General features: G+C 41.9%; 1 protein-coding gene across 1 annotated transcript; it reads right to left on the bottom strand.

The window, feature by feature from the left end:
• Positions 1–233: 233 nt before the first annotated feature.
• Positions 234–25,280, bottom strand: RMDN1 (regulator of microtubule dynamics 1). The gene is made up of 10 exons (XM_060243544.1): positions 24,968–25,280; positions 18,378–18,495; positions 18,084–18,168; positions 17,129–17,288; positions 15,973–16,062; positions 14,567–14,622; positions 10,908–10,995; positions 10,457–10,487; positions 7,963–8,096; positions 234–875 (listed from the first exon to the last, which is right to left on the bottom strand). Exons 1-10 carry the CDS (start codon positions 25,088–25,090, stop codon positions 837–839), a joined length of 924 nt encoding a protein of 307 aa, XP_060099527.1. The 5' UTR covers positions 25,091–25,280; the 3' UTR covers positions 234–836.
• Between the last annotated feature and the right edge of the window lie 20 nt (positions 25,281–25,300).

Genomic DNA, 25,300 nt, shown 5'->3' with positions numbered 1-25,300 from the left:
TACTGAGTTGTGCAGCAAAGACTGGGGAAGCAATTAATTGAAAATGCATATGAAGAAAAAACTAGTTGCACTGGACTGTGTCATTAAAAAGAAATACAGTGAAGCAGTCTGCAGAATAGCCATGACAGGGTTTGGTGAACTATCAAACATCACTGAAAAATCAGCTGCTGGTTCATGACAGATGAGCAGGACATGAGCTAAACTGGTGGGTATTTAAGCATCCCTAATCATACTCATGTCTTAGCCATTTATTTCAGCTAATTTCTATTGGCGGTTGCTTTTCTCTCATGACAAATATTTTAAGTCATACTTAAAGTTGGAATGATAGTGTTCCTGTCCCTGGAGACCATACATTTTCTTCAGCTCGATCCTCTCTTCATTCCAAATACCGATTCCGGCTGACAACCCTTCCAAAGCTGTGAAAAATCCCAAGATTCAACACTATTTATAAGCTTTAACAGTAGAAGGCTTTCCCTATTGACATTTCTCATACTCCTAAAACCAACTGATAAATTGACAAGTCATCCCCTGAATGTCAGTCCCACAGATGACATCAGTTCCTCCACATCTTCAAAAAGAAAAATAGAATTACCCTGGAAAAAGACATTAGTAGTTTGTAGATGAACAGGCTTTGAAGAAGAGAGCAATTAAGGTGTTTTTTCTGCCTGCCTTTCAACACATCACACCTGTCACCTTATAATTTGATATGGAAAAAGGTACTTCACAAAAATCTGAGCTTCTTAATGCAATATAGCAGGAAAAATCTGACCTAGAAGTTCTCTGATGAAAAAGCAGTGGCTCAAAAGGATCACCATACATTTTAATTAGTAATCTTGTCACAAAGAATTCAGCAATTCCTGAGCTTCTTTTTGGACCTGGAAATAAGACAGACAAAAATTTTGATAAAGCTGTCATTAACTTATTACAAAGTAACACACCAAATACAAATTTATCTGTAATACTTATTCCTACATGCAGAAAACCCTGAGAGGATCCACATGGATCTGGGACATTTGGTTTCAATTGGTCGAGTCAGGCACTTCCTCGTAGCCTAACTTAACTCGAAAGGCTGCTGCAGATGCACCAAGTGCTATCTAAAGCATTCCTGAGCTCTTGAAGGAATAATGTAATGTAAAATTTTATTTGTATCCCGCCCTCCCCCGCCGAAGCAGGCTCAGGGCGGCTAACAACATTTAAGGTGAACAACACAATAATAAAACAATAAATTCATATTAAATTCACATTAAAACCAATCAATGATTAAATAAGGCTACAAATGTGATAAATATTGGGACCTATGATTGAAATAAGTGATCTTTGGGTATACTCCTGTTATTACTTTATGATTTATTGCTTTTCAAGGTTATTAATTCAGGTTTCCTCTCCCAACAAGAAATGATTAAATCAATAGCAGTTTCAGTCCCTTCACATAGGAGAAATATTTAAGAGGCAAAAGGTATGAGAAGGGCCATAAAGACAAAGTGAGCATGAAGGCAGGAAGTGAGCACACTGTAGGACTTGTCAGATTTTTTAAAAAAAATACTTTGCAGGTAGGATTAGCAGTCGCTGGCAATCACTCTATTTAGTGATTGAAGTGGGCTAAATGTTTCTACAATTTAAGGCAGAACTAAAATATCACTAATTTATGTTTAACAACTCAACAGATTAGTTGTGGTATATGGTTAGAATTTCAGACTAGGATCTGAGAGATCTATATTCCAATTCCCACTGTGCCACAGAAGCTGACAGGGTAACTTTGGGCTTAACTTACCTCATAAAATTGCTCTGATGATAGAAAGGAGGACAGGAAAATGATGAAAGCTGCTTTTAGTCCCAATTGTGGAGAAATATGGGTACAAATGAAATATAGCTGAAGATGGGGATAGCTAAAAGTAGCCTGGTAGGTGGATAGGAAAGTGATAAGAGAGCAGTGACAACTGAGGATGTGAGGGTTGCCAAGAAGAAGGAATGAAGAAATAGTGTGAGGTAGGGATACAGGGGGAAATTAAGTGCGCCTGCATGTCTTTGAATGTTTCCCACTGTGTAACTGGGCTCAGCCTAGCGGCTGACACCAAACAATGTAGCCACAGTTTTCTTGTGTAGAGGCTGCCAAAATAAGCAAAAGCTGAAGATGGAAGCAGTGATAAGTTTTTAGATTTTTCTGCAAATTTTGGGGTGGTGTTCCCCAAACTTACAGGAATATCTTCCTTTTCTCCACTTGGCCCTAATTTACAGACTTAAGCATCTGCAGATGAAGCCACAGTGAGAATTAGATACACTGATGGGCTTGCATTAGAAATGCATACGTTCTCTGGTGGTACTGGTAGTGGGTTGGTCCTTACTACTGGTAGTGGGTCAGTCCTTACTACTGGGAATGTAGCTCCTCCTCTTCCAGGATACGGCCGGCTCAAACTTGATCCTATAGGGGAGGGGCTTATCCCCTGGTTTCTCAGTCTTACCGGCCCTGCCTTTGAAGCAGGATGTGTGGGCTTGAGCTCTGTTGAGCTTGAAGATCTTGATAAGAAAGAAATTGAGGTGACCAGGGAACCAGACAAGCACTCAAGCCTCTCTGGTATCCCATTCTTCGCTGCAGCAGCCGGCTGCGTGGCTCCTTTGACACTTAAACCACAGGGTGGTCCCTCAGTGGTCTTGGAGCTTCACTGACTCCTGCTTTTGCCACTAGCATCCCTCCTGGCTGGTTCCTTCATGATCTCACACGTGGATACTCAGAAGTGAGCGGCAGAGTCAGCAGCAGTCTCTGGAACTGCGTCGCCCAGGCACACTAGCCCAGAAGGCTGAGACCTCATCAATCCCAACGTAGATGATTTATTCAGAGTCGGTGGAGATCCAAGGCTGCACCCTGCGAATAAGGTGCTAGCCCAGAAGTCTGAGACTTCATCAATCCTGCCTTAGATGATTTATTCAGGGCTGGTGGAGGTCCAAGCTGGATGCACCCTGCAAATAAGGTAGGGTTGTGCCCTGGGCACAGATCCAGCATTTCCCCTTTTCTTCTGCCTGGACCCGTGTTACTCACTTGTAAAGCGAATCTGGTGGGCAAATGGCTAAGAATAAGTTCTCCCTCCCTTCCTTCTGGTGTGGTTGGGAGCAGGAGGTTTGTCTTTTCCCCTGTGTAATGAGGCCCCATTGTTCCCCTCAGGCTGCAGGCCTTCAGGGAGAAAAAAGGAGGGGAAGGCAGCCATTTCAGGAGCTGCCTTATACTAAATCAGCCCCTGGGTCCAAGAGGGAGGAATGCTTCACGCTGAGGAACTGCTTTCACTTTCAGTTGCAGCTCAGAGACTCAACATGGAGGACTCAGCATTCTAACTGAATTCTAACTGCCAAATTCCCCTTCATCTGATAATAATACTCAGTTTGAGAGTCAAACCATGGATATTTCAGGGGAAGGTGCCAAAGCCATAATCCTCATGGCTGTAGGCTGAATCAGGAAGGATTCTTGAGACCTTTGGAAAAAGTGCTCAAAGACAGAGTCAGACTCTAAGCCCAAGAAATGGGGCAGAGATGAAGGTGTGGGTAAATTCTTTAACCCATTTTTAAAAAAGGGAGAGAGAGAATTGAACAAAACAAATTACAGGCCCCCCAGGGATTGCAGTTCTCTGTTTAGTGACCAAAAAGGGGGTTCTGAGTCCTCAACCTCTTCCGTTAAAGAAAAAGTTGAATTACATGAGGAAGAGGCAGAGATTTTGCCTACTACCCTAGTAGCCAGGCTGTTTCCCCAGAGCTTTATATAAGACACCCATTGAAGTCTTGGCAACCTTTCTTATACCCAAAATGGGATAATAGATGATGATGCTGAATTTTCCAAGGGCTCTGATAAAATCACTGCCAAAGTCAGGAAATAAATTCACCTTGGGTGCCTGTATCAGCTGGGGTTTTACTCAGTGATGAAGCCAGATGGGAACAGCCAGCACAGCCTGAGGCTAAATCTTTTTGCTAAGTTTTACTCTCTCATACCAGGAGCTTCCAAGAAACCCAGACTTCCAGCAGTGGATAATCCTATCAGTTGTTTTGTATCCTTCTCAGTGCCCCCATGGGCAAAGATGACGTGCCAAAGAACAGTGTTCCCCATGGCCACAGATGGCATGCCAGAGGATAGAACAGGTCCTTCAGAGGGTCCCTGAGAGACTGGGAAATCCCTGTAGTGACTCAGTCATATGTTTTCCCTTCACTAGAGCAGACCTGACCAATGTGAACAGCACCAGATACTGGGATGCTGTCCCAGCAACAAGAGCTAAAGCGGCAACAGTCTCTTTCAATGGTGGTAACAATTTTTTTGGGGGGTGATCTTTTTCTGACAGGTGATCCCAGGCCAGGCTACAACAAACCCTTTAAAGGGAAGTGGTAGCACAAATCCAGAGAGAAAAGGTCATTTTCCTTCTCCGGCAAGCAGCGTCAAGCTTCTAAGGGAACTAAGAAACAAATTCAGTGTGACTATGCCACGAACCCACATGGCAGCAGAATTGGCAGGTCATTTACAGAGGTTTGCATTCTGGTGGCACAGGTCTGTCACCAGTTTAAGAACCTGATGGCATGGATTGGTAAACTGCAGCACTGCAGTCTAGGCTCTGGTCATAATCTGAGTTCGATCCCGGCGGAAGCTGGGTTCAGGTGGCTGGCTCAGGGTTTATTCAGCCTTCCGTCGTTTCGTGGTTGGTACAATGAGTACCCAGCTTGCTGTGGATAAAGTGTACTTGCCATCATTTTCCTGGAAGTTCCCAAGAACTGATCTCCCAAACAAATACAATCCTCTCCGGTTGGCCTTTCTATATCAGCTGGACATAGGAACTGTAGAACCTGTGTCTTTTCAGTAACAATCACAGTGTTCTTCATAGTCCACAAAGGACAGGAATGGTAGGGTCATCCTGGATTTAACATGGATTAACAAGGTGTAGGCACCAGGAAATTCAGAATGGAGACCCTGAAGGACATTGTGGCTGCTTTCCAGCAGGGGGACTTCATGGCCTTCATAGATCTATCTGAGGCATATTTCAACATTCCTATAGCTCCAGGCCATTGCAAATTTTTTCGATTTGCATATAACAGACTTCATTTTCAATATTGGACTTTACCTCTGGGTCTGAAGTCCTCCTCTTGGGGTTTTCTTCACTAAGTTTCTAGTTTTCCCCTGATAGCTTTCTGTGGTTGCAGGGAATTGAACCATTTCCCCTTTCCAATCGACATCCTAGTTGAGGTGGTCTCAGATTCTGGGATCAGATTCTCAAGTCCTTACAGATGAAATATGGAGGTCCTGAGAGACCATAGCTTTGTCATCAACATGTAGAGGTCCACTGTTTCCAACCCAGGTGATTGTTCACCTAGGGGTTCTGATCGGCATTATTTGGGATGGAGTGTTCTTCTCACAATAAAGATACCAAAAATTCATAGGTTGCCACAGGTAATGGGGATGAATTCCATACAGCTGATGCTTCTGGCCCATCTCCTAGGCATGAGGGTCCCTGTATGAGATCCTTCAGTGGACCAGGCTTTTTGTGCTTACCCTCCTCAGTAGTTCCCCCTCCCATTCTAGGTCCCTAGACCTAGATCTCACACAAAAGTGCTGAGACCTCACTTTCTGGTAAAATTCAGATTGGATCTCTGGTGGCAGATGGTCTCAGGTTGTTCCTCAAGGGGTAATCCCTGAGGGTCCACAGAGGTTGGTGGTGATGATGGATGCAAGTCCGTTGAGATGGGTAGCACATTTTCAAGGTCAGATGACTCGGGGGGACCTGGTTTCCCCCAGAGTGGGGTAAAGCATAAACTTCTGGAACTATCAGGTTGGCACTGATGCAGTTCAAGAACATTCAGAAGGGACATCATGTTTTAGTCCAGATGGACAACACTACAGCCAAAACCTATGTCCACAAGCGGGGGGGGGAGGGGACTCATGTCCAGACTTTACACACGGGCAACTGATCTGTTGGGCAGAGCACCATCTTCAGTCCCCAAAAGCTATTCATGCAGTGGTCAGAACAACTTGATAGTTGTCTGGCTGGGTTGACAAATGGTAGAGCAAACATAATGGATGCTCAACTGAAAAGTCTTTCTACAGAGGTGTCAGAAATTCAGGGCACCAAGAGTAGACCTCTTGATTATAGAGGACAATCTTCATCTAAAACTATTCATGTCCAGATTACAAAATCAAAAGGAAGTAGCACAGACCCACTGAACAAAGATTGGTCAAGGGGTCTTCTGTATGCCTTTCCACCACTTCAGATTATCCAGAAACTGTTCTAGTAGATTATAAAACAAGGAGCAGAGATAGTAATTGCTTCCTTCTTGCTCAGAAGGGTCCAGTTCAGACCCTCTGTAGTAGACACTTGGATACTTCTGATGCAGGAGGACCTGCTAGTGCAGGGGGCAGCATATCATACCCAGCTGCAAATATTCAACCTCACTAACTAGATGTTGAGAGGCAACAACTAGATGGCATTGGTACCACTCAAGTGGTCACACTATGTTGGCCCCCACAGAGTCTCTGCCAATAGTGTATATAGTAACATTTGAAGGGTCCTTTCAGTCTCAGATGTAGATAAAGGTTAGATCCACTGGCAGCACAATGAGTTATGTGGTGGCCTTTTTAAGAGACTGCTCTAGAGAAAGGCCTTGGTTCCACTACCCTGATAAGACAAGTGGTGGCTATTTTAGTCATCAGGTGTTGGTGGCGCAAAGGTTGGGTTTTGGCTCACAGGACTCTGCAGCTTAGAGAGAGTATTGGTTGTGTGACATCCAGCACTGGTGGTTATTCCTAAAGTTAATTCCCTTTTCACAGATCAGACCATGCAAATTAGCTTCATTCTGTTATAACCCATTACTTGATAGAACAAAAGAGTGTTTAAATCTTCTTGGGTCCTATGTTCTGCCCAGACAGGACTAACCCACTCAGATCCACTGAGGCCTTGCTCCTCTCCTTTAGCAGAGCATCTTTAGGGAAGCAGTTCACAGCTTCAACCTTACATTGGTGGTTGAGGGGCTGTATCAGGGAGGCCTATAAAGCTGAAAATTTAGATCCTCCCCAAAGTTTTACAGCTCACCCTTTGAGGGGAGTGGCCACCCTGGTTCTTTTCCTTCACTGGAAGTTATTTGTAAGGCAGCCACATGGAAGTTAATTCATTCCTTTACCAGGCATTACTGGATAGATAAGATGGCCTCAACACAGGTTGCTTTCAGTAGCATGCTGTCTGCCTGGGGAAGCTGCTAAACCCACCCTGGGATGCACTACTTTGTTATGTCCCAGTAGTAGGGACTGACCCACTACCAGGACCAACGAAGAACGGAAGCTTTGCTTCACTTACCGTGAAGCTTCTTTCTTGGTGGTCCTAGAGTGGGTCAGTCCTACCCCACCCATTGACGTGACGCAGCTTCCAAGTATGGACAATTTGCTCAAGATCTATCTAGGTTCAGACAGATCATTATGCTGTGTTTTATTCCCTGCAAGTTTCTTCTTCCTGAGAGCAGGGTTCTCTGTTTTTTTCTGGGTTCCTTTTAGAGCTCCTCTAATGTAGGTCTTTGACTACAGAGGGGTAGTCTGATGTTGGAAAACCTTTGGGGGGGGAGTATGTTTTTTCCTTCCCTGTTTTTAGTAGTGGAGTTGGGAGGCGAGGCTTGGATATGACTGGGAAACCAGGGGATAAGCCCCTCCCCTCAAGGATCAAGTTTGAGCCAGCCCTATCCTGGAAGAGGAGGAGCTACATTCCCAGTAGTAAGGACTGACCCACTACCAGTAGTAAAGACCACCGAGAAAGAAGCTTCACGGTAAGTGAAACAAAGCTTCCGTTTTGAAGCACACAAGTTATTAATGTACTGCGTTCGTATATAGCAATAAGATTGGAGTTCATATTTTTCCAGCACATTTGAAATATTGCAAAAAAAAAAGAAAGCCTGAAAAAATACAGAGAAATGTTACATTTCTGTTGGACTGCAGTGACAACCACTGGATTATTTTACCTGCTTATCTTCCTCTGTATGGGCTACCCGTTCCTTGGCTTTTGTTAACCACAAAAGGGCCATCTTTCTGTTGTTTAATTTCATGTATGTCTTTCCCAAGAACAGCAAATTTTTACTGTAGAAGTTTGGTTCAACTACAAAAAATGGTAACAAAATAAAAAGTTGTTACCTTGTTAAAGTGTTTTCCAACAGTTAAATTACTATTTATGAAATATTTTTGTTAAAAACAAGGGTGATACCAAAACATACAATATAGAACTTTCCCTACTTTGTAGTATTTAAAATTCCACCACGGTTTACCTTGCTATGTGAAGGCAGCATTTCTCAAAATAGGGTATGGGGATTCCCTTTTGGTTCATGAAGGTACTCCAAGGTCCCTTTGCATGGACAGAGTATGAGCAGTTTGTATGTCATCCAAATAACATGAAAACATAGCTTCTACATTTTCAAAACTGGAGCAAGAACTCTTCACTTCAGGAGATGGAGAAAGAATCAGCTTCTTCTTTCAGAGGATGGGCACTTGTAGAGCTGCCACCACAACTAGGCTTGCCAATCCCCAGGTCAAAGTGGGGGCTCTTCCGCTTTCCCAGGCTCCTTCCTGCCCCCAGTAAGCTGGCCGGTGGGGGGAAGCCCTGCCCCCAAAGCCACCATGTGACTTTCCACCTCCAGAGGCTTCAGTCTCCAATTGTTAAGGCTTCCTTTTGGGATGGTGTGTCTGTGTTACTTTGAAGAAGTTGGCAGCAACTCATGAGTAGAGATGCAAATCTCTCGCTTCAGAGTGGCCAGAAACCCGGGGGAGGGGAAAGGGAAGGAAATGTCTGCTGGGGACTTCATTATTCGCTATGTGGAGATCGATTCTCATAGGGTATAATGGGGAATTGATCTGGAGGTATCAGGGGCTCTGAGGGGGCTGTTTTTTGAGGTAGAGGCACCAAATTTTCAGTGTAGCATCTAGTGCCTCTCCCCAAAATAGCCCCCAAGTTTCAAAACGATTGGACCAGGGGGTCCGATTCTATGAGCCCCAAAAGAAGATGCCCCATCCTTAATTATTTCCTATGGAAGGAAGGCATTTAAAAAGGTGTGCTGTCCCTTTAAATGTGATGATCAGAACTCCCTTGGAGTTCAATTATGCTTGTCACATCCTTGCTCCCAATGTCTCCTGGCTCCACCCCCAAAGTCCCCAGATATTTCTTGAATTGGGCTTGGCAACCCTAACCACAACTCACCTAGCTTCTAGATCACATCAGTGCACTGGCCTGAGAATGTGCTGATTGCTAGGAACTCAGCCCTAGGAATTCAAATTGAGTGGCATCAATGAGATTTTCGCAGTTACTTTCTGTGTAAAATTGGATGGGTTTTCAGTCTATTTTCAAGTGCAAAGATTGGGGTGGGGGCTACTTAAACAGCTGCCAATGATGGTTTTTATTTGAATACCAGATGTTCTGGTTATGTGCAGCTCTGGTCTTTCTATTTCTAACAGCATCTGCCAAAGATTTTTTCAGTGGTTTTTCCCACCACTGTTGATTCAGCCTTCTTGCTGTTTTCAGTGAAAAGCTCCTTCCCACTGAGAGTGGGATAATTAGAATTTGGATGATGGCCTGTTGAGCTGTGGTGCAAAAGAATCAACTACCTTCCAGACAAGACCATGAAGGCCATGTACAGACAACAAAAATTTTTTCCCTTAAACCTCTGAAAGGAGGAAGCTGATTATTTCCCCTTAAAGGAAAAAGGGGCTGGTTGTATGTGACATGCCAATGAGAAAGGAGGCTTGAAGGTTTAGCAAAAATATTGCGATGAGTTTCCTCAGATTGCTAAAATTGGAGAACTGCTGGGTTGTTCCATTTCCCCAGACACAACTGAGGCTAGAAATGACGCAAATTCTACTTACTTCACAAGCAGGTATAAAAAGCAGAATTACTACAAAATTATTTCATAATAAAGAGGTAATGATTTGCAGAGCACATGCACATATGCATTTTTCTAGGGCCTGCCCACACTATTTGGTGAAATATTACTTACTGCTTCTTAACAAATAGGGCATTATTTAACTGGCTCTCTACCAAGAAGAAAGATGCTTCCTTACATATGTTTATATATATAGTTTTGAAGAAAGTTCCAGACATGGTGCATAGCACTTTTAGGAGAATATGAAACAAGGGTTATGCTGACCCACGTTTCTGATCACAGAACACCTCCGTAGGTTTTAATTCGGTGGATATGAGAAACAGTGTCACTTTCCTATTCAAGACCTACTAAGGTTTTTCATGGCAGGACAGTATACAAAATCGGAGAGTGTCTTAAAAGACACAGGTATTGCCACCTACAACTTTATTGTTAACTTCTAGAGAAAGTCATGTGAAGATGTTGCATTTGCCTATGTTGTCTGTCTCTATATTTCTGATGTTAGCCATGGGTGTAAAAGAGACTTTGTAGTGTTTGAGGTTTACATTTGAAATGCCCACAGACAAGTACAGCAAGTTTCCTACAAACTTACTATCTTCAGCCTTCTGAAAGTACCGTAGGGCCTGGAAAACAATGACATTAAAGTTAGTCAAGTATTGCAGAAGTAATCCAAGTCCCTTTAGCTGAGGACTAAATATTCTACAGAATGAGCAACATTGCAAGATGACTGATGTTCTTCATACTCCTATGCTTTTTTTATATATAAAGAGAATGCAATTTAAGGAGGACATGTTTATTTAGGAAATACTATTTAAATCAATGAAAATTTGTTTGCTTGACATGTGTCCTGGTTTTGCTATGATGCTTAGTTAAAAGCTAGCTAATCAGCTCCAGTGTAGTGATATTTCTTTAAAAGGTCAAATTTTGTCTATTTTACTACACTACAATCAAACCCTTTAAATTATCTGCTAAATCCTCCTCTTACAATGATAACACCAAACTAACACAGAAAAATCTATGCTGTGGGTATTAGTACACAATACCTCATCATAGGTGGAGCCGGGTGGGGTTGCAAATAAAACTGCAGCTATCTTGCTTTGGTACCATGGCATTTCAGCAAATGTATAACACCTACAACAAATGAAAGAGATGTTGTATGTTTTAGACCTCTACATTGGAAGTATATTGGAACTTCCAAAGGCAGATTTTTGTACTTCAGCTAAAAGAGCCCCAAAGATCTAGTCCAACTCTCCCAGACAGAACATCCAATAAATAAACTCAAAAAGTGATTGTGAGGAGACATCAGGAATGAATGAAGTGCCTACAGAGCAGACAACTAAGACAGTATTAGCTAAGTCACACTTAGTTGTTTTGTTACATTTTTATCCTATCTCTCTAAGGGCCTGTGGACAACATGCACAGTCTCCTGCCCCCGCCCCCGCCCCCACCCTTACTCTTGCAACCTTCCTGTGAGATACGGTAGGCTGAGATACATAGTCGGGCTCAAGGTCTCCTAGGAAGCTTAACAGCTGAGTAGAGATTTGAGCCCAGGTCTAATAACAGCTGCTATTCCACACTGCAACACAGCAGCTGTGGCACAGTAGAACCATCCATGAATTTAGATTGAGGACTTTCTTTGTTCCCCGAAACCTCCAACAGTGCCATGAAGAACAAGCAGCCCTTAGGTTCTGTGCAGCCCTTCTAAGTATTTTTTAAAATTGCAAGTCTTATGTTTTTCAATATATTAAATAAAGAGAAACTACTCCCCAAGTCTGTTTGACTACAATGGTTTTTTATCTCAAGATCTTTCATTTATTTCTTTGTAGTTCTATCTAGATGCACAATTTCTGTTAAATACTGATATGAATTAGTCATAGGAAATCAAATTATAATTGAACTATTGGGAGACTCATGTCTCGCAGAAAAAAGAACAAAAGCTGTATTTCCACTGTCTTAACTGAAAAGCTTAACACTAATTTCATCTACTGTCAGTATTCCTGGCCGTCCCCTGGGTGTCCTGCTGATTACCACCTTGTCCCTATCTCCCTTATCTGCTCCTTTATGCTCCACCCCTGTCTTCTGGGAGGTGGAAGCCATCTCAGATTAAAGGGTGAGGGAGGTTATGCCACTACCAGTGTTCCCTAAACTGTGGAATTTTGTGAGAAAAAATCCTACTTTGTGACTACTGGCATTAAAGTTGTGAACAAGCAATTTGGCTACTGCATAAATTAGTTTGCTCTGGAGCCATCCTTTCTGAGCTAAGACAGAAATGTGTGAGCCAGAGGCTAAAAAATGGAGCTAGCTCACACTAACTCAGAGGGAGCACTGGCCACCACCCCTCCATCTCTTTGCCTGGACTCTGCATGCACACTCCCTCTGAACCTTCTGAGACCCAGGTCTGTGTGCTCCATTGGCTAGCTTCTCCGCCACTTATAGCTGGAGATGCCAAGGCCAGCTCTGGCTGAGCATCTACCCTTTGCCAGGCAGGGAAGATGCTGCAGCCTTGCCCTCCTGCATCCCTGGCTCCCATATAAGAACATAAGAGAAGCCATGTTGGATCAGGCCAATGGCCCATCCAGTCCAACACTCTGTATCACACAGTGGCCAATACACACACACACACTGTGGCTAATAGCCACTGATGGACCTCTGCTCCATATTTTTATCCAATCCCCTCTTAAAGCTGGCTATGCTTGTAGCCGCCACCACCTCCTGTGGCAGTGAATTCCACATGTTAATCACCCTTTGGGTGAAGAAGTACTTCCTTTTATCCATTTTAAACTGACTGCTCAGCAATTTCATTGAATGCCCACGAGTTCTTGTATTGTGAGAAAGGGAGAAAAGGACTTCTTTCTCTACTTTCTTTATCCCATGCATAATCTTGTAAACCTCTATCATATCACCCCGCAGTTGACGTTTCTCCAAGCTAAAGAGCCCCAAGAGTTTTAACCTTTCTTTATAGGGAAAGTGTTCCAAACCTTTAATCATTCTAGTTGCCCTTTTCTGGACTTTTTCCAATGCTATAAAAAATTTTTTGAGGTGCGGTGACCAGAATTGCACACAGTACTCCAAATGTACTCCAAATACATGTACTCCACAGTACTCCATATATGCATGGCCTACTGTTCTCTGTGGCAGCTCCAAACTTGTCCTGTGGTGGGCCTGACACTCCTCGGCCATGCAGTCTCCTGCGCCAGGACTGGATGGTCCCATTATTGCTTCTGCTGCTTCCCTTCTTGTCAGCCCCAGGGCTCTGGGTGCGAAGCTCACCACCTTTGTCTCCCATGGGCCTGGGGTCTCCTTGCATGGCTTGTACAGAAAAGGGAGGAGGGGTCTGGGATTTGGACCCTTTGGGGGAGGGCACTGGGATGGTCACTGCATATGCTGGATCAGTCTGGGCTGACCCCGGACATCTACCATGTAATATTACAGTACAGTGATATAACCTAATGTATGTAAACTAACTTGATCACATGCTGCAGCAGATTTGAATAACACAGTTCAAAGTGGTGTGTTTAGTATCAGAATACCAGCCAATGAATGACATGGAATTGGTTTAACAAGTACCTCTTTCAGGTTGTGAAGAACTGCAGATTTATACCCCGCCCTTCTCTCTGAATCAGAGACTCAGAATGGTTTACAATCTCCTTTATCTTCTCCCCCCACAACAAACACCCTGTGAGGTGGATGGGGCTGAGAGGGCTCTCACAGCAGCTGCCCTTTCAAGGACAACCTCTGCTATAACTATGGCTAATCCAAGGCCATTCCAGCAGGTGCAAGTGAAGGAGTGAGGAATCAAACCTGGTTCTCCCAGATAAGAGTCAACGCACTTAACCACTACACCAAACTGGCTCTCATTTCAATCACCTATATTTATTTTATCCCACAGACATAGCAGACTTTCCATGTACCACGTTGCTTGGCTTAAAATGGAATAAAGATACAAGAAATTTACAATACTCAACCTAGGATGTTTCAAGTGGCTATACAATCGCAAGTTCAGCTTTAAACAGCTACACCAAAACTGTGTTTAATCAGCAGACATTACAAGAAAGAAATGGTATCCAAGAAGTAATCTCTCAGTCCTGCTCCCTTGGTAAAATCTCACTCACACAAAAGTGTGTCCTTTGGGGTATGAAGCCAGCAAGTAATACTTTATAATCCTGATGAACGGCCAGACAGAGAAACAGATGCTAATGAAGAATGCTGATAAATTGAATCTAAACCATTCGGTTAACCAAGAAGAAAATTCTGTTGATACCTCTCCTGGAGGATGACCACAATCATCATCTATTTGAACAATTCAAGACACTTAGCAGGGATTATAATATATATTTACACACACGCACACCCCTTTTTAAAACACAAAGCCACTTTCATCGAACTGGCCAATATAGGCCTTGTTCCAAAAAGTGCTTTTATTAGGCAGCTATCTTATAATACAGCTAATGCTCCCTCTAAGCTGTGGAGTCTTATGAGCAAAAATTTTACTTCATGAGCTATTGGCATTAAAATTGTGAGCGACTGCATAAATTAGTTTGCTCTGGGGCCATTTTTCCTGAGCTAAAATAAAAATGTGAGCCAGAGGCTAAAAAACTGAGCTAGCTCATACTAACTCAGCTTAAAGGGAACACTGGCTACAAGTCATTCTAAAAGAAAATATTCATGTCAAAAGTTTTGTTTTGTTTAAAAAGGCTCTTACCAGATGCCCATAAGATGAAGTGAAGTGGCATCCTTGGGATTCAGCTCAATCGCTTTCTGCCAAGACAAGGTAAGATATAAAAGCTGTTTGGCAAGCTAAGGCTTAAAACTGATGCTCTTCTAAAACTCTTCTCCCCAGTATGCAGTCATGCCAAAATCATATTTCTGGAGAATCTCATTATACTCTAGAAAAGCTTCCGTCCTATTACACTTTTATAGCAGATCACCAATTAGATAAATGGTTCAACAAACTAAAAGCACTGTTTCTGTTCCATTCAATCTCTAACACAAACAGTTCTTCGGTGAATAAATCAGCGTTTTGGGCAGGGGCAGGCTGCAAAATGTATTGTAAGAACATTGATTGGCTCCCCATGGGTACAGCTGATCCCAGCTAGGCTGCCCTTTCCTATCGCCTGGTTTAAACTGGGTGGCTGGAGAAGGCAGTGCAAAGCTGCACCTGCAGGAAGCCATTGGTTCCCTACAGGGCATAGCCATCTCAGCTGAGCTGCTGCTCTCTCCCACCGCTAGGCAGCAGGTGAAGGCACCAAAGAGTTGCACTGGTGGGGAGCTCTCAACTCCCCACCAACCCAGCTGATCTTGGGCTGGCTTCTCTTGCAGCCCTGTTTAAACCAGCTGGCAGGAGAGGGCAGCCTAGCTGCCCCACCTAATCCTTGGGCAGACATCTGCAGTCCTTTAAAGTTTAAAGGAGCTGCATAACCCTGCCCAACAAACAGATGAGAGGTGGGAGCAGAGAGCCAGTTTGGTGTAGTGGTTAAGTGTGTGGACTTTTATCTGGGAGAATGAGGTTTGATTCCCCGCTCCTCCACTTGCACCTGCTGGAATGGTCTTGAGTCAACCATAGCGTTCTTAAGAGTTGTCCTTGGAAGGGCAGCTGCTGTAAGAGCTCTCTTAGCCCCACCTACCTCACAGGGTGTCTGTTGTGGGGGAGGTAAAGGAGATTGTGACGACTCTGAGACTCAAGAGTATAGGGCGGGATATAAATCCAATATATAAATCCAATATCTTCTTTTCTGCTGTTTTCAGATCTACCCAAAATCCCCAAATATAGCTGGGATTTTCTAAGGTGTTTTTTTTTTGAGGGGGGGTAGGTGGGGGGGTTTCACAAGAAAACTCAAATACATTTGGAAAGTCGAAATATTCCCAAAAAATACTGATAAGGCAGAGAGGTGCTTGCATAAGCCAGCTAAAATTATGCCCCAGGTGTTAGGAGGTTTCAGTGGATTCTAGGAACAATATGACAGGGCAAAGTGAGAGTTTACAAGGCAAGGGAAAGAACAGTGAAGACAATTCCATCCATTTTTGAATGAACTTTTCTGCTAAATAGTAAAATATCAGGACACACAGTGTGAAACTAAAATGATACAAATCGAAAATTATTTTAAATACCTGGAAGTGTTCCTTGATAACAAAAGCATTTGCAATTTTCTTCTTTAATCCTTCATAATCTCCCACATCACTGATGCAGATGGCATACCACTAAACAAATATATATTTAAAAGATTATTTAGAAATACTGAAAGTTAGATTTGGTGACAAGAAATCTGCAATTACTACCCTTTTAGGCAAGTTATCAAATGTACAAGTCCACTCATTCTGCAAATACTATATTAATTTTTTTAGTTCAATACCTATGCAAGTTGTTTAAATCACCAATATCAATGAAAAGTAATGATGATACTTCAAGAGTTAGTCTTCCCTCAGCTTTAAGATTTGTTAATTACTCATGTGAACGTTCAAGTCTCAGATACATGGATGTGTATATCTGCCTAATGAAGAAAAACCTCTCCATCTTCTGTAACACTACAATTTCATGTTAACCAATCAAGCTATTTTGTCTGTCTTTAACATACTATCAAAGAAAATATTAATATTTCTTCACAAGTACTTCAAACTGCAATTTCTTCCAGTTTGGAATTCTGCTTTGCAAAGCAAGCACAAAGCAGTTTGCCATTTCAGTTATTTCAGAGATTAGTTTAGTCAAATTCAAAATAAGTAATTATTTAGCCATGCATGAGGGAAAAGTGATTTCACAAGGAAAGCAAAAGCACTTTCCATGCTTGTTTATACAGGAAACATTACACGTTACAATGACATTCAAGTCAATAAATAGTTAAATACCACTGGTGATCCTTAGAGAGGATTTAATTATTTCCTTCCATTACTACTACTATTAACTATTCTGGTGGATGTCAAATAAATTTGAAAGAGTTTATTTTACAAGTTGACAGCAACTGCCAATGATACCATTACTGATATTGGATGTCAGTCCTTTTGATATTCAAAGCGCTCTTACACTCATAGATTCAGAGGGTAGCTGTAGAACAGTTTGAATTGATTCCAGTAGCACCTTAGAGACGAGAAAGTTAAAGTTTCCCAATATCTAATGAAAGAAACTTTAACTCTTGAAAACTTATACCCTGAAAATCTTGTTGGTCTCTAAGGCGTTACTAGACTCAAATCTAAGTTATACACATTTCCCTTCCTATTTCTACATATGAAGGGGCAGGAAATAGTGTTACTTAAATTACACTGCCTAGCTCACCTTGTGTACTGCAAAACAGGATGGGTCTTTTTCAAGGGCTTTCTTTGCATAATCAAGGGCTTCATATGTCAACTCTTTCTTTCTCTCTGGAGAAGTCTGACTAAGTTGAGCTAGGTCACGTGATGCTCGTGCCAGGCGCCACAGTAACTGTGCATTTTCACTAAACAGAAACACACCATCAGGATGCTTTAATTCATTAAACAAGCTATCAGTTACTAGATCATGAATTTGTTACACAGCTCACAAGCTTCTAAGACTGCCAAGGTACAGGTTTGGCGTTAACAATGCATAGCACGGCCTTGGACTACCAAGTTTACTGCATACTCTATCAATTATGCCTCATCCATCATATCCTGTCTGATTTTTAATTCATTTTGATGCTGCTTCCCAGAACATAACCATCCCCATGCAGCAGGCACATAAAGTACAGACTGATGTATTTCTCAAACCAAATTGGAAACCAAGGGATATGTCTTATCTAGTACTTTTATCACAATGATCATTCTCACATTCTGCATCCAAACAGCCTCAGTTTTTAAAACTGTCTTATTGGTTGGCTAAGTCAACAGGCATGAACATAAGCACTTCTCTAAGGAATTACATGCCCTTTTTTCGGTTTCTGAGCAGCAGCAGAGCACTCTATTTTTACAAGCAGTTGTGCTAAGTAGACAAGCCAATTCTTTCTCTTTGGAATTGCCAGACATCTTAACCAGAGGGTAGTAGGAGCTTTGTTATGCTGCTACTCTACCTATGCAGTGCCAGGGCATAAACAGCCCTTGTCCCTGCATTTTCTGCAAATTTCTCCATATTGGCTTCTTGGAATATCTGACCAGTTAGCTAAGCAGTATATCATCTTTGATTTTAGTGCTGGTTTCACTGTGTTAAAAATGGATTAAATGAAATGCACAATGGACACTGATTACAAGATGCAAAAGAGTAATAAACAGCAATGTACCTGTCTTTGTGCTGCTCTAGCAGATGACAGAGTTTTTCAGTTTCTCCACTGCCATACAGGTAGTCTGCTTGATCTAGAATGTCACCTATTTGTGGTAAGTCAGAGCAGGAAAAAAGTCAAAATAGTAGCCAATCAAAAGCCACTACTGTAATAAAACCAGACACACAAATTCTAACATCTCTTAAGAAATCATTTTCATTTGGTTTCATTCATCGTAACAGGAAAATGTTAGCAGCAAGATTCTGTAACACAAAGCAGACAGATTTACAATTGCAATTAAAAAAATAATCTTACTTTGGTTATCAGCATGAACCATAGAAGACGGGGAGATTAATATATATGCTTCATATCCCAAGTAAGACAGTACTGATAATGCAAGCCCTTTTCTAAAACACCTGGGTTTTCCATGCACCTGAAAAAAAGACACAAAAACTAAAATCATAAACAGAGTGACTTGGAAATAACAAGAAAATGATTTGGATAAGCCTGCGCTTTTGACATAAAAACCAGATACACCAAGTTGGATGGAACTCTAAAAAAAAATAGCTCAGCCTCGTGGTTTCGCACTATGCAAACAAGCCTTGACCTCATGCCTTCCCTCTTCTCTTTGTAGGGTTCAACTTGATTAGTAATGTGGAAACCATAGTTTGCCATTACAGCAGAACTAGCAAATTTTGATGGTTTGCACATGCCCTTCATAACAAGACTATAAACCAGCATCAAACTGGTTTGTAAACATGGTTTAGAGGGAAAGCTCAAACCATAGTTTTCTGCTTTAGATGTATTTTGTTGGTTCCCTGTCACAGCCCACAAGGGAAGAAGGATGTGTAAACACAGGAATCATTCATATTGCACCAGACCATGCTTTGGGATTATTGAACCACTATATTTGAAACGTGGTAACTACCTTAACCCATGGCATTTAAGATATTTCCAGGATTGGTGAATACATGGGACAGCTCTACAGTGGCTGGTCTCATTTCTCCAGCCAGGTGGAACCCTTTCCCTAGTGAGATCCAGCCCCTGCAGGATCTATTGCAGTTCCACAGACCCTATAAAATGGAGATGTTCCACCAGGCCTATAGTCAAGGTGACAATAACTCAACCATAATGGCCTCTGCTGCCCTGCACTGTTCGGCCTACCTTAGTTATGCCTAGCAGCACTACAGTTCCATCTTAGCTGCTTGCTCACTCGCCTGCTTCTCTTGTTTTTGCTTAAATCTGCAGCTGCATTGAAATTGGAATCTAATTTTATCCATTAAATTACTTGCTGCTACCTCTTAAGGTTTTATGTATATAAATTGTTTTTAATTGTTTTATGATTATATTCTGTTTAAATCTTGTAGTATGTTTAAATTTGGTATGTTTTTAAGAATGTTGTGACCCACCCTTAACCTGCTTGTGGGGGAGGGAGGGATAAAAGTTGAAGAAAATAAATAAATAATAAGTACAAGCCACCCAGCTGACATCCTTCAAGGTGAAAGCTTTCAGAAAATGTTTCGTCTTTATACTGAACCAGCAACTTCCGTTCAAAGTGAGGCATTCAAACACATTCATACAGAGCTTAGCCTGGCTGGATAAGTGCAAAAACAGACTTAAGTACAAACATATATCACTGTACATCAATAACAGACTCCTATTTCATGTTAGGTGTCCTGGCAATTTCTCCCATAACATCCTGCAAATTCCACTTGCAAATCAGCTGTATATCCATTTCACATTTTGGGGAGCTACATCCTGTAGCAACTTGAGAAAATATTTGAGAAAATAAGCGTTACTAAGTGTTTAGGCCCTGCCTTGTATGTGAGTCCTGATGACCAACACGTGACGGTCACTATCAGGAGATGCAAGTTTGTGTTTATTTTTAGCTTTATCATTAACCAGATTACAATTATTCAAAATATATTCTAGTATAAACACAGCCTGATCCTAACTACATTTATTATGAAATATCCTCGATTTCTACACAACTTATTACCAAATAGTTAAGTTTGCATCTTAATGGACTTTAACCTTAACGTAACGCTTTCAGACTATGAAGTTATATCCAGTTGTGTTTTTTTTTTAAGTCCATTGATTTTTAAACAACTTTTTTAAAATTCCAAGTTGGGTTCAAAAATGCAGTCAACACTCCTTTAACCAAAACTGCATGTCTATATAACTTATTTAAATCACATACTCTATATACATTTATAGAATTCAACAAGCTCAAGTAATGGGTTTGGTTGTTGTTTTTTTTAAATCTTAACCCTTTCCCTCCAGGATTATCAAAATTCTCAGGGGCTTGAAAAGAATTTTTCCTGTACCTCTTTGTACCTTTTAATTAACACTCCGTTATTCTCACTAATCTTTACTTTTTGAAGCATTTTCAATCCCTAGGCTGCTTGGGGAGTGTATGTATCTTTTACTTAATGTACAAAGTCTTATTTTTTTTCTGCATACCTTGTTCCCCTTACAATATAAAGAGTACCCCACACACACACACACTTGCTTGCAGGTGGTCTGGTTTTGCTGCTTTGTCTTCACAGAGACCAGAAAGTTTATATATAAATACAGGGCTTTTTTTCAGCCGGAACACCGGCTGCCCATGCCTGCATCCCACCTCAGCCCAGCCAGTTTCCCGGCTGGCCAGCAGGGGTCAGGGGGCCAAGCCGCGCTTGTGTGGCGTCTTCTAGGCTCCCCAAGGTCCAGCCAGAGTCAGAGGGCCAGGCCGCGCCTGTGTGGCATCCTCCTGGCTCCCCAACATCTGGCCAGGGTCAGGGGGCCCAACTGCACTTGCACGGCATCCTCCTAGCTTATAGACGTCTGGCCAGGGTCAGGGGGCCCAACTGCACTTGTGCGGCATTACAGACATCTGGCCAGGGTCGGGGGGCCAAACTGTGCTTCAGCAGCCTTTTCCTGCCTCCCCGATGGACGGCTGGGGTTGGGGGACCAAACCACACTTCAGCAGCCTTTTCCAGCCTCCCCGATGGACCTCAAAAATATTGTTGGTCTCTGATGCCAATGGACTTCAGTCTAGCTGTTCTCCTGCAGACCAATACAGCTATCCTCTGAAGCTATCTTAAAATGTGAATTATAGATACAATGAGAATATGGAGAAATTATCTCAGTGGATTGCACTGAAATCTCCTGGAATAACTGTTAACTTTTGGAAGGACTGTATAGATGTGTATGTTTATATGGCACAGTTCTAGAGGAACATGGAAATACAGAACAATTCTGTTTCCTACGGATCTCCCACTTTCATTCAAAGAGCAGTTTTCTAGCCCTTATGCCTGAAACCATGACCTTAATAGCCCAGACTATCCTGATCTTATAAACTACAAAGGGCTATGGCCCTGGAGAGCTGCTGCCAGTCTGAACAGACAATACTGACCTTGATGGACCAGTATAAGGCAGCTTCATGTGCTCCTGGATGTTGACCCTGGTTACTATTTAGATGAGAGGACCTCCCAAGCAATACTCTCTCTAAGCTGTGTAATCCTGTGAGCTAGAATTCAATTTTGTGAGCTACTGGCATTAAAGTTGTGAGCTACTGCATAAATCAGTGTGCCTGGGGCTATCTTTCCAAGCTAAGACAAAAATGTGTGAGCTGGAAGTCAAAAAACTGTGAGCTAGCTCACACTAACTCATCTTAGAGGTGGCTGTGGCTAGATGACCATACTTCTGGTGATGTCAAAGGCATGGCCTTGCATGCAAATGATGGTGATGTCCAAGGTGTGCCCTATTATGCAAATGATGGTGATGCCGAGGTGCGGCCTATTATGCAAATGATGCTGATGTCAGAGGTGTGGCCTAGTATGCAAATGATGCTTATGTCAGAGGTGTGGCCTCGCATACTAATGAGTTCCTACTGGGCTTTTTTTACAAAAAAAGCCCTGTATATATATATATATACACACACACATACATATATACACACACACATACATATATACACACATACATATATACACATATGTATATATATATATATATAAAATTCTGAACATGGCTCTTGAGCACCGCACAATGGGGCTAGATACAAAGCGGGATTTTTGTGCAAGGCTAGGTTTGCAGAACAATCAGAAAACAAATAATGTTTGTTTTTTAAAGCTAACAAATAGTGGGGAGGGGAGAGTTATGCAAGAAGCAGAAAGCATGCCCTACACATTTTCTGTTCCCAGTCTCCTTTGCCACCATTGGCCAGATGACAGAGCTTGGAGAAGAATCATGTTCAATAGCCATTCAGCTCCAAGCCTAGAATCCAATCAGTTGGCCAGCAGAAGAAGGCTCATACGCCTTCTGTGGCCATCTGTGGGAGGGGGGAAGGGGGGAAAGGAAAGTAAGCTCAGCTTTCCTATTGTCTGCTGTGTGGTGGAGGTGGAGAGGTAATCACAGCAGGGGTCACAGGGAGCAGCAGGAGTGGAAAAAATGGGATTCCTTTCCCCACCCACCTCCCAACTACAGTGATATAGTTTTTAGTTTCCATTCATGCATCTATCCAATATTAAACTTACAGTTTAATTTCTGGCATTAAACTTCTTCCTTTAGTAACCTCAGCATTTGAGAAAAAGTTGTTAGTTTTTCAAACATTATTAAAAACCACATTTTTAGTCTAATGAAATATTCAGAGCACTGATTTCTTTGTTTATGCCTTGGTTAATGGGCTAGTAAACAATTTAATGGAGGGCTCTTTAATTTTTGTATACCCTTTTGTATACCTTTTTCAGATATAATTTCTGTTGTATTATTCATACTGTCACTAAGTTGAATAGGCAACTTGAGTAAGTTTTATTTCTGTATTCTGTTACAGTTTTTGCAAGAAAAAAAATACATTTATACTATTGCCTACCATTTTGAATACCACCCCCCTATACCAAACTGTAGCTTGGGAGCCACATGTGACTTTTTGACACATATTGTGCAGCTCCCAGAGGACAAGGAGGAACTTAATGCAGGCTTCCTCTCAAGTAAACATGCTTTGCATCAGGACCTCAGACAGCATCTGAACACTGACCCAGTGGCTGACTATTTCTGCCATGTGTGAAATAGGGAAGGAGGAAAAAATTGGCAGGCTTGCAAGCTCTTTTCCACCACAGAGGTCGTCCAGGGACCTAGAGCAGGGAAGGAGAGCACAAGAGCTGAGCAAGAAACTGGGATGAAAGTAAAGAGGGCACAACAGGATTCCCCCTTACTTTCATAGCTCTTGTAGGACCTGTATTTACTAACCTTGATTTCAAGGCTAAGAGAGATGCATAATCATGCAAACAGTGGCCAGTGATTTATATGGTGCATGTGAGTTTCCTTGTATTTTATCTTTCTGTACAAAGAAAGTATTAAGAGTTTTAATAAAGACATGTGTATAACATTTGTTCATGTCTTCCAGCTTTCAAATATCTGACATTTATTCTATGTGTCTCTAACATTAATCAAGTTGCCCACCCCTGCCCTAGATCCTGGTAAGTCCTCGGTATTCTCAAATCCCCATCTATAAAACTCACGCACATTTCTAAAATTTATTTACTTCATTCATAGCCCACTTTTCTTGCTGAGACTCAAGGCAGATTACAAAATATAAAAAAACAATTCTATCAGATAGAGCAAAACATCCAATAAACAATGGAAAAGGAACTACGATCACAGCAATAGAAAACAATGCAAACAAAACTGTCTAATACATGACATACCATAAACAATGCAGAAAGTACATAACAAAAGTACAAGATGGTATATTGTAGCAAGATTATATGTATAACAAGCAAGTTTTTTGTTGTTGAAAAAATGTGTCAGTACTCATATACAAGGGCTGTGCTAATTTCCAGCTAGGCTGTTCCTGAGGCTCTGCTCTTTATCTCTTGCTGAGTGGGGTGGGCCAGTGCATGAAGACCAGGATTTGGGAGAACCCCTGAAAAAGGTGTCAGTATTCAGGACCAATGAATACTATCATAAAAAATAAAAACCTCTAACAATTAACACTGTAATAACTATAATCCTAGTCCCTTACCAAAACACCACCTCCAATTTTTCCTTTTTTTATCTTCTAATCCCTTTATACAAATGGCCTTATGTTTTGCATATACAGAATGATATAAGTGTGGGGCCATTCCTGATCTCAGACAGGGTGTTCCACAAGACAGGAGCCACAACAAAGACTGAATGACGCCCTATCAAAACAGCTGTGTATGATCTTTTGAACACCCTTGATTTGTTGATTTAGATATATTAAGGTTATGGTAATATTAAACATTTGGGGCACTTTCTGGGTTGAAATGGACGAATTAATTTAAAAAAACAAACAAACCCTGTATCATGCTAGTGTTAATATAAATACATATCAAATACTCCAGACTGACAATGCTCCTGTTGCCATTGTATATACAATGCATTTAATAGATGTATATAATGTAACAATTACTTCACTTTTGAATATATTTAGGAATTTAGAATTTAAAACTTTTATATTGTTTCGAAGTCTATAAACAGATACGGTTTTCAACAACCCTCCTAAAAAGCATACCATAATGTAGTAAAGATATCACAGACAGAAAGGGATTCGACACGGTTGTGATTCGGTTCGTCCTTTGAGTGGATTAATCAACATATCTCGTTCTCTTTTTTCATATAAGGTTTAATTTGTACTCAAATTTAACCTCGACTCTGGACCATCTTTAATTTTTTTTAAAACCCTTCTTGCCGCAGCTTCCTTTCCTAGGTATAGGAGAGTGAGGCATAAAAAATACAGTGTGTGTGAAGAGAATAAGAGGGAACTTCCCGTAGAGTTGACTGATCCATCACGATAGCGCTGGATTTGTTATCCTTCACCCCGGAACATCCGAATCACAAGAACTGACAAGAAGTAGGGGGAAAGCGCAAGAAAGATGCCTGTCCCACGACAACTGCACCTCGCTTCCTCCTCGCCCTGAATGGGCCCGCTGCCACCAACCGAGCCTCGCCCTTGGAGCCTGGGAGAGAAGTCGCGTCCTCATCAAAGAGGCGCCCCGATGTAATACCCGTGCAGCTGCCATGACAAAAAACCTTCCCCTTTCCAGTCAGCCTTCAAACAGCCAAGTGCCCCCCAACCGGAAACAGTCACCGGTCAAGTCGTCTCCAATGTAAAAAAGGCAGTTTCCTATCCCTGTATACTGCATAATAGGCTTTGAGCGGGTAACATCCTAAAAGATTCGAGTTGTACTAAAGCCACCTTATTTTAGTTCCGCCCCTCGTCGCGACGCCCG

This window comes from Heteronotia binoei, chromosome 7 (genome assembly GCF_032191835.1).
Source record: "Heteronotia binoei isolate CCM8104 ecotype False Entrance Well chromosome 7, APGP_CSIRO_Hbin_v1, whole genome shotgun sequence".
Lineage (NCBI taxonomy): Eukaryota > Metazoa > Chordata > Lepidosauria > Squamata > Gekkonidae > Heteronotia > Heteronotia binoei.
This window is presented reverse-complemented; position numbering and strand designations above follow the sequence as displayed.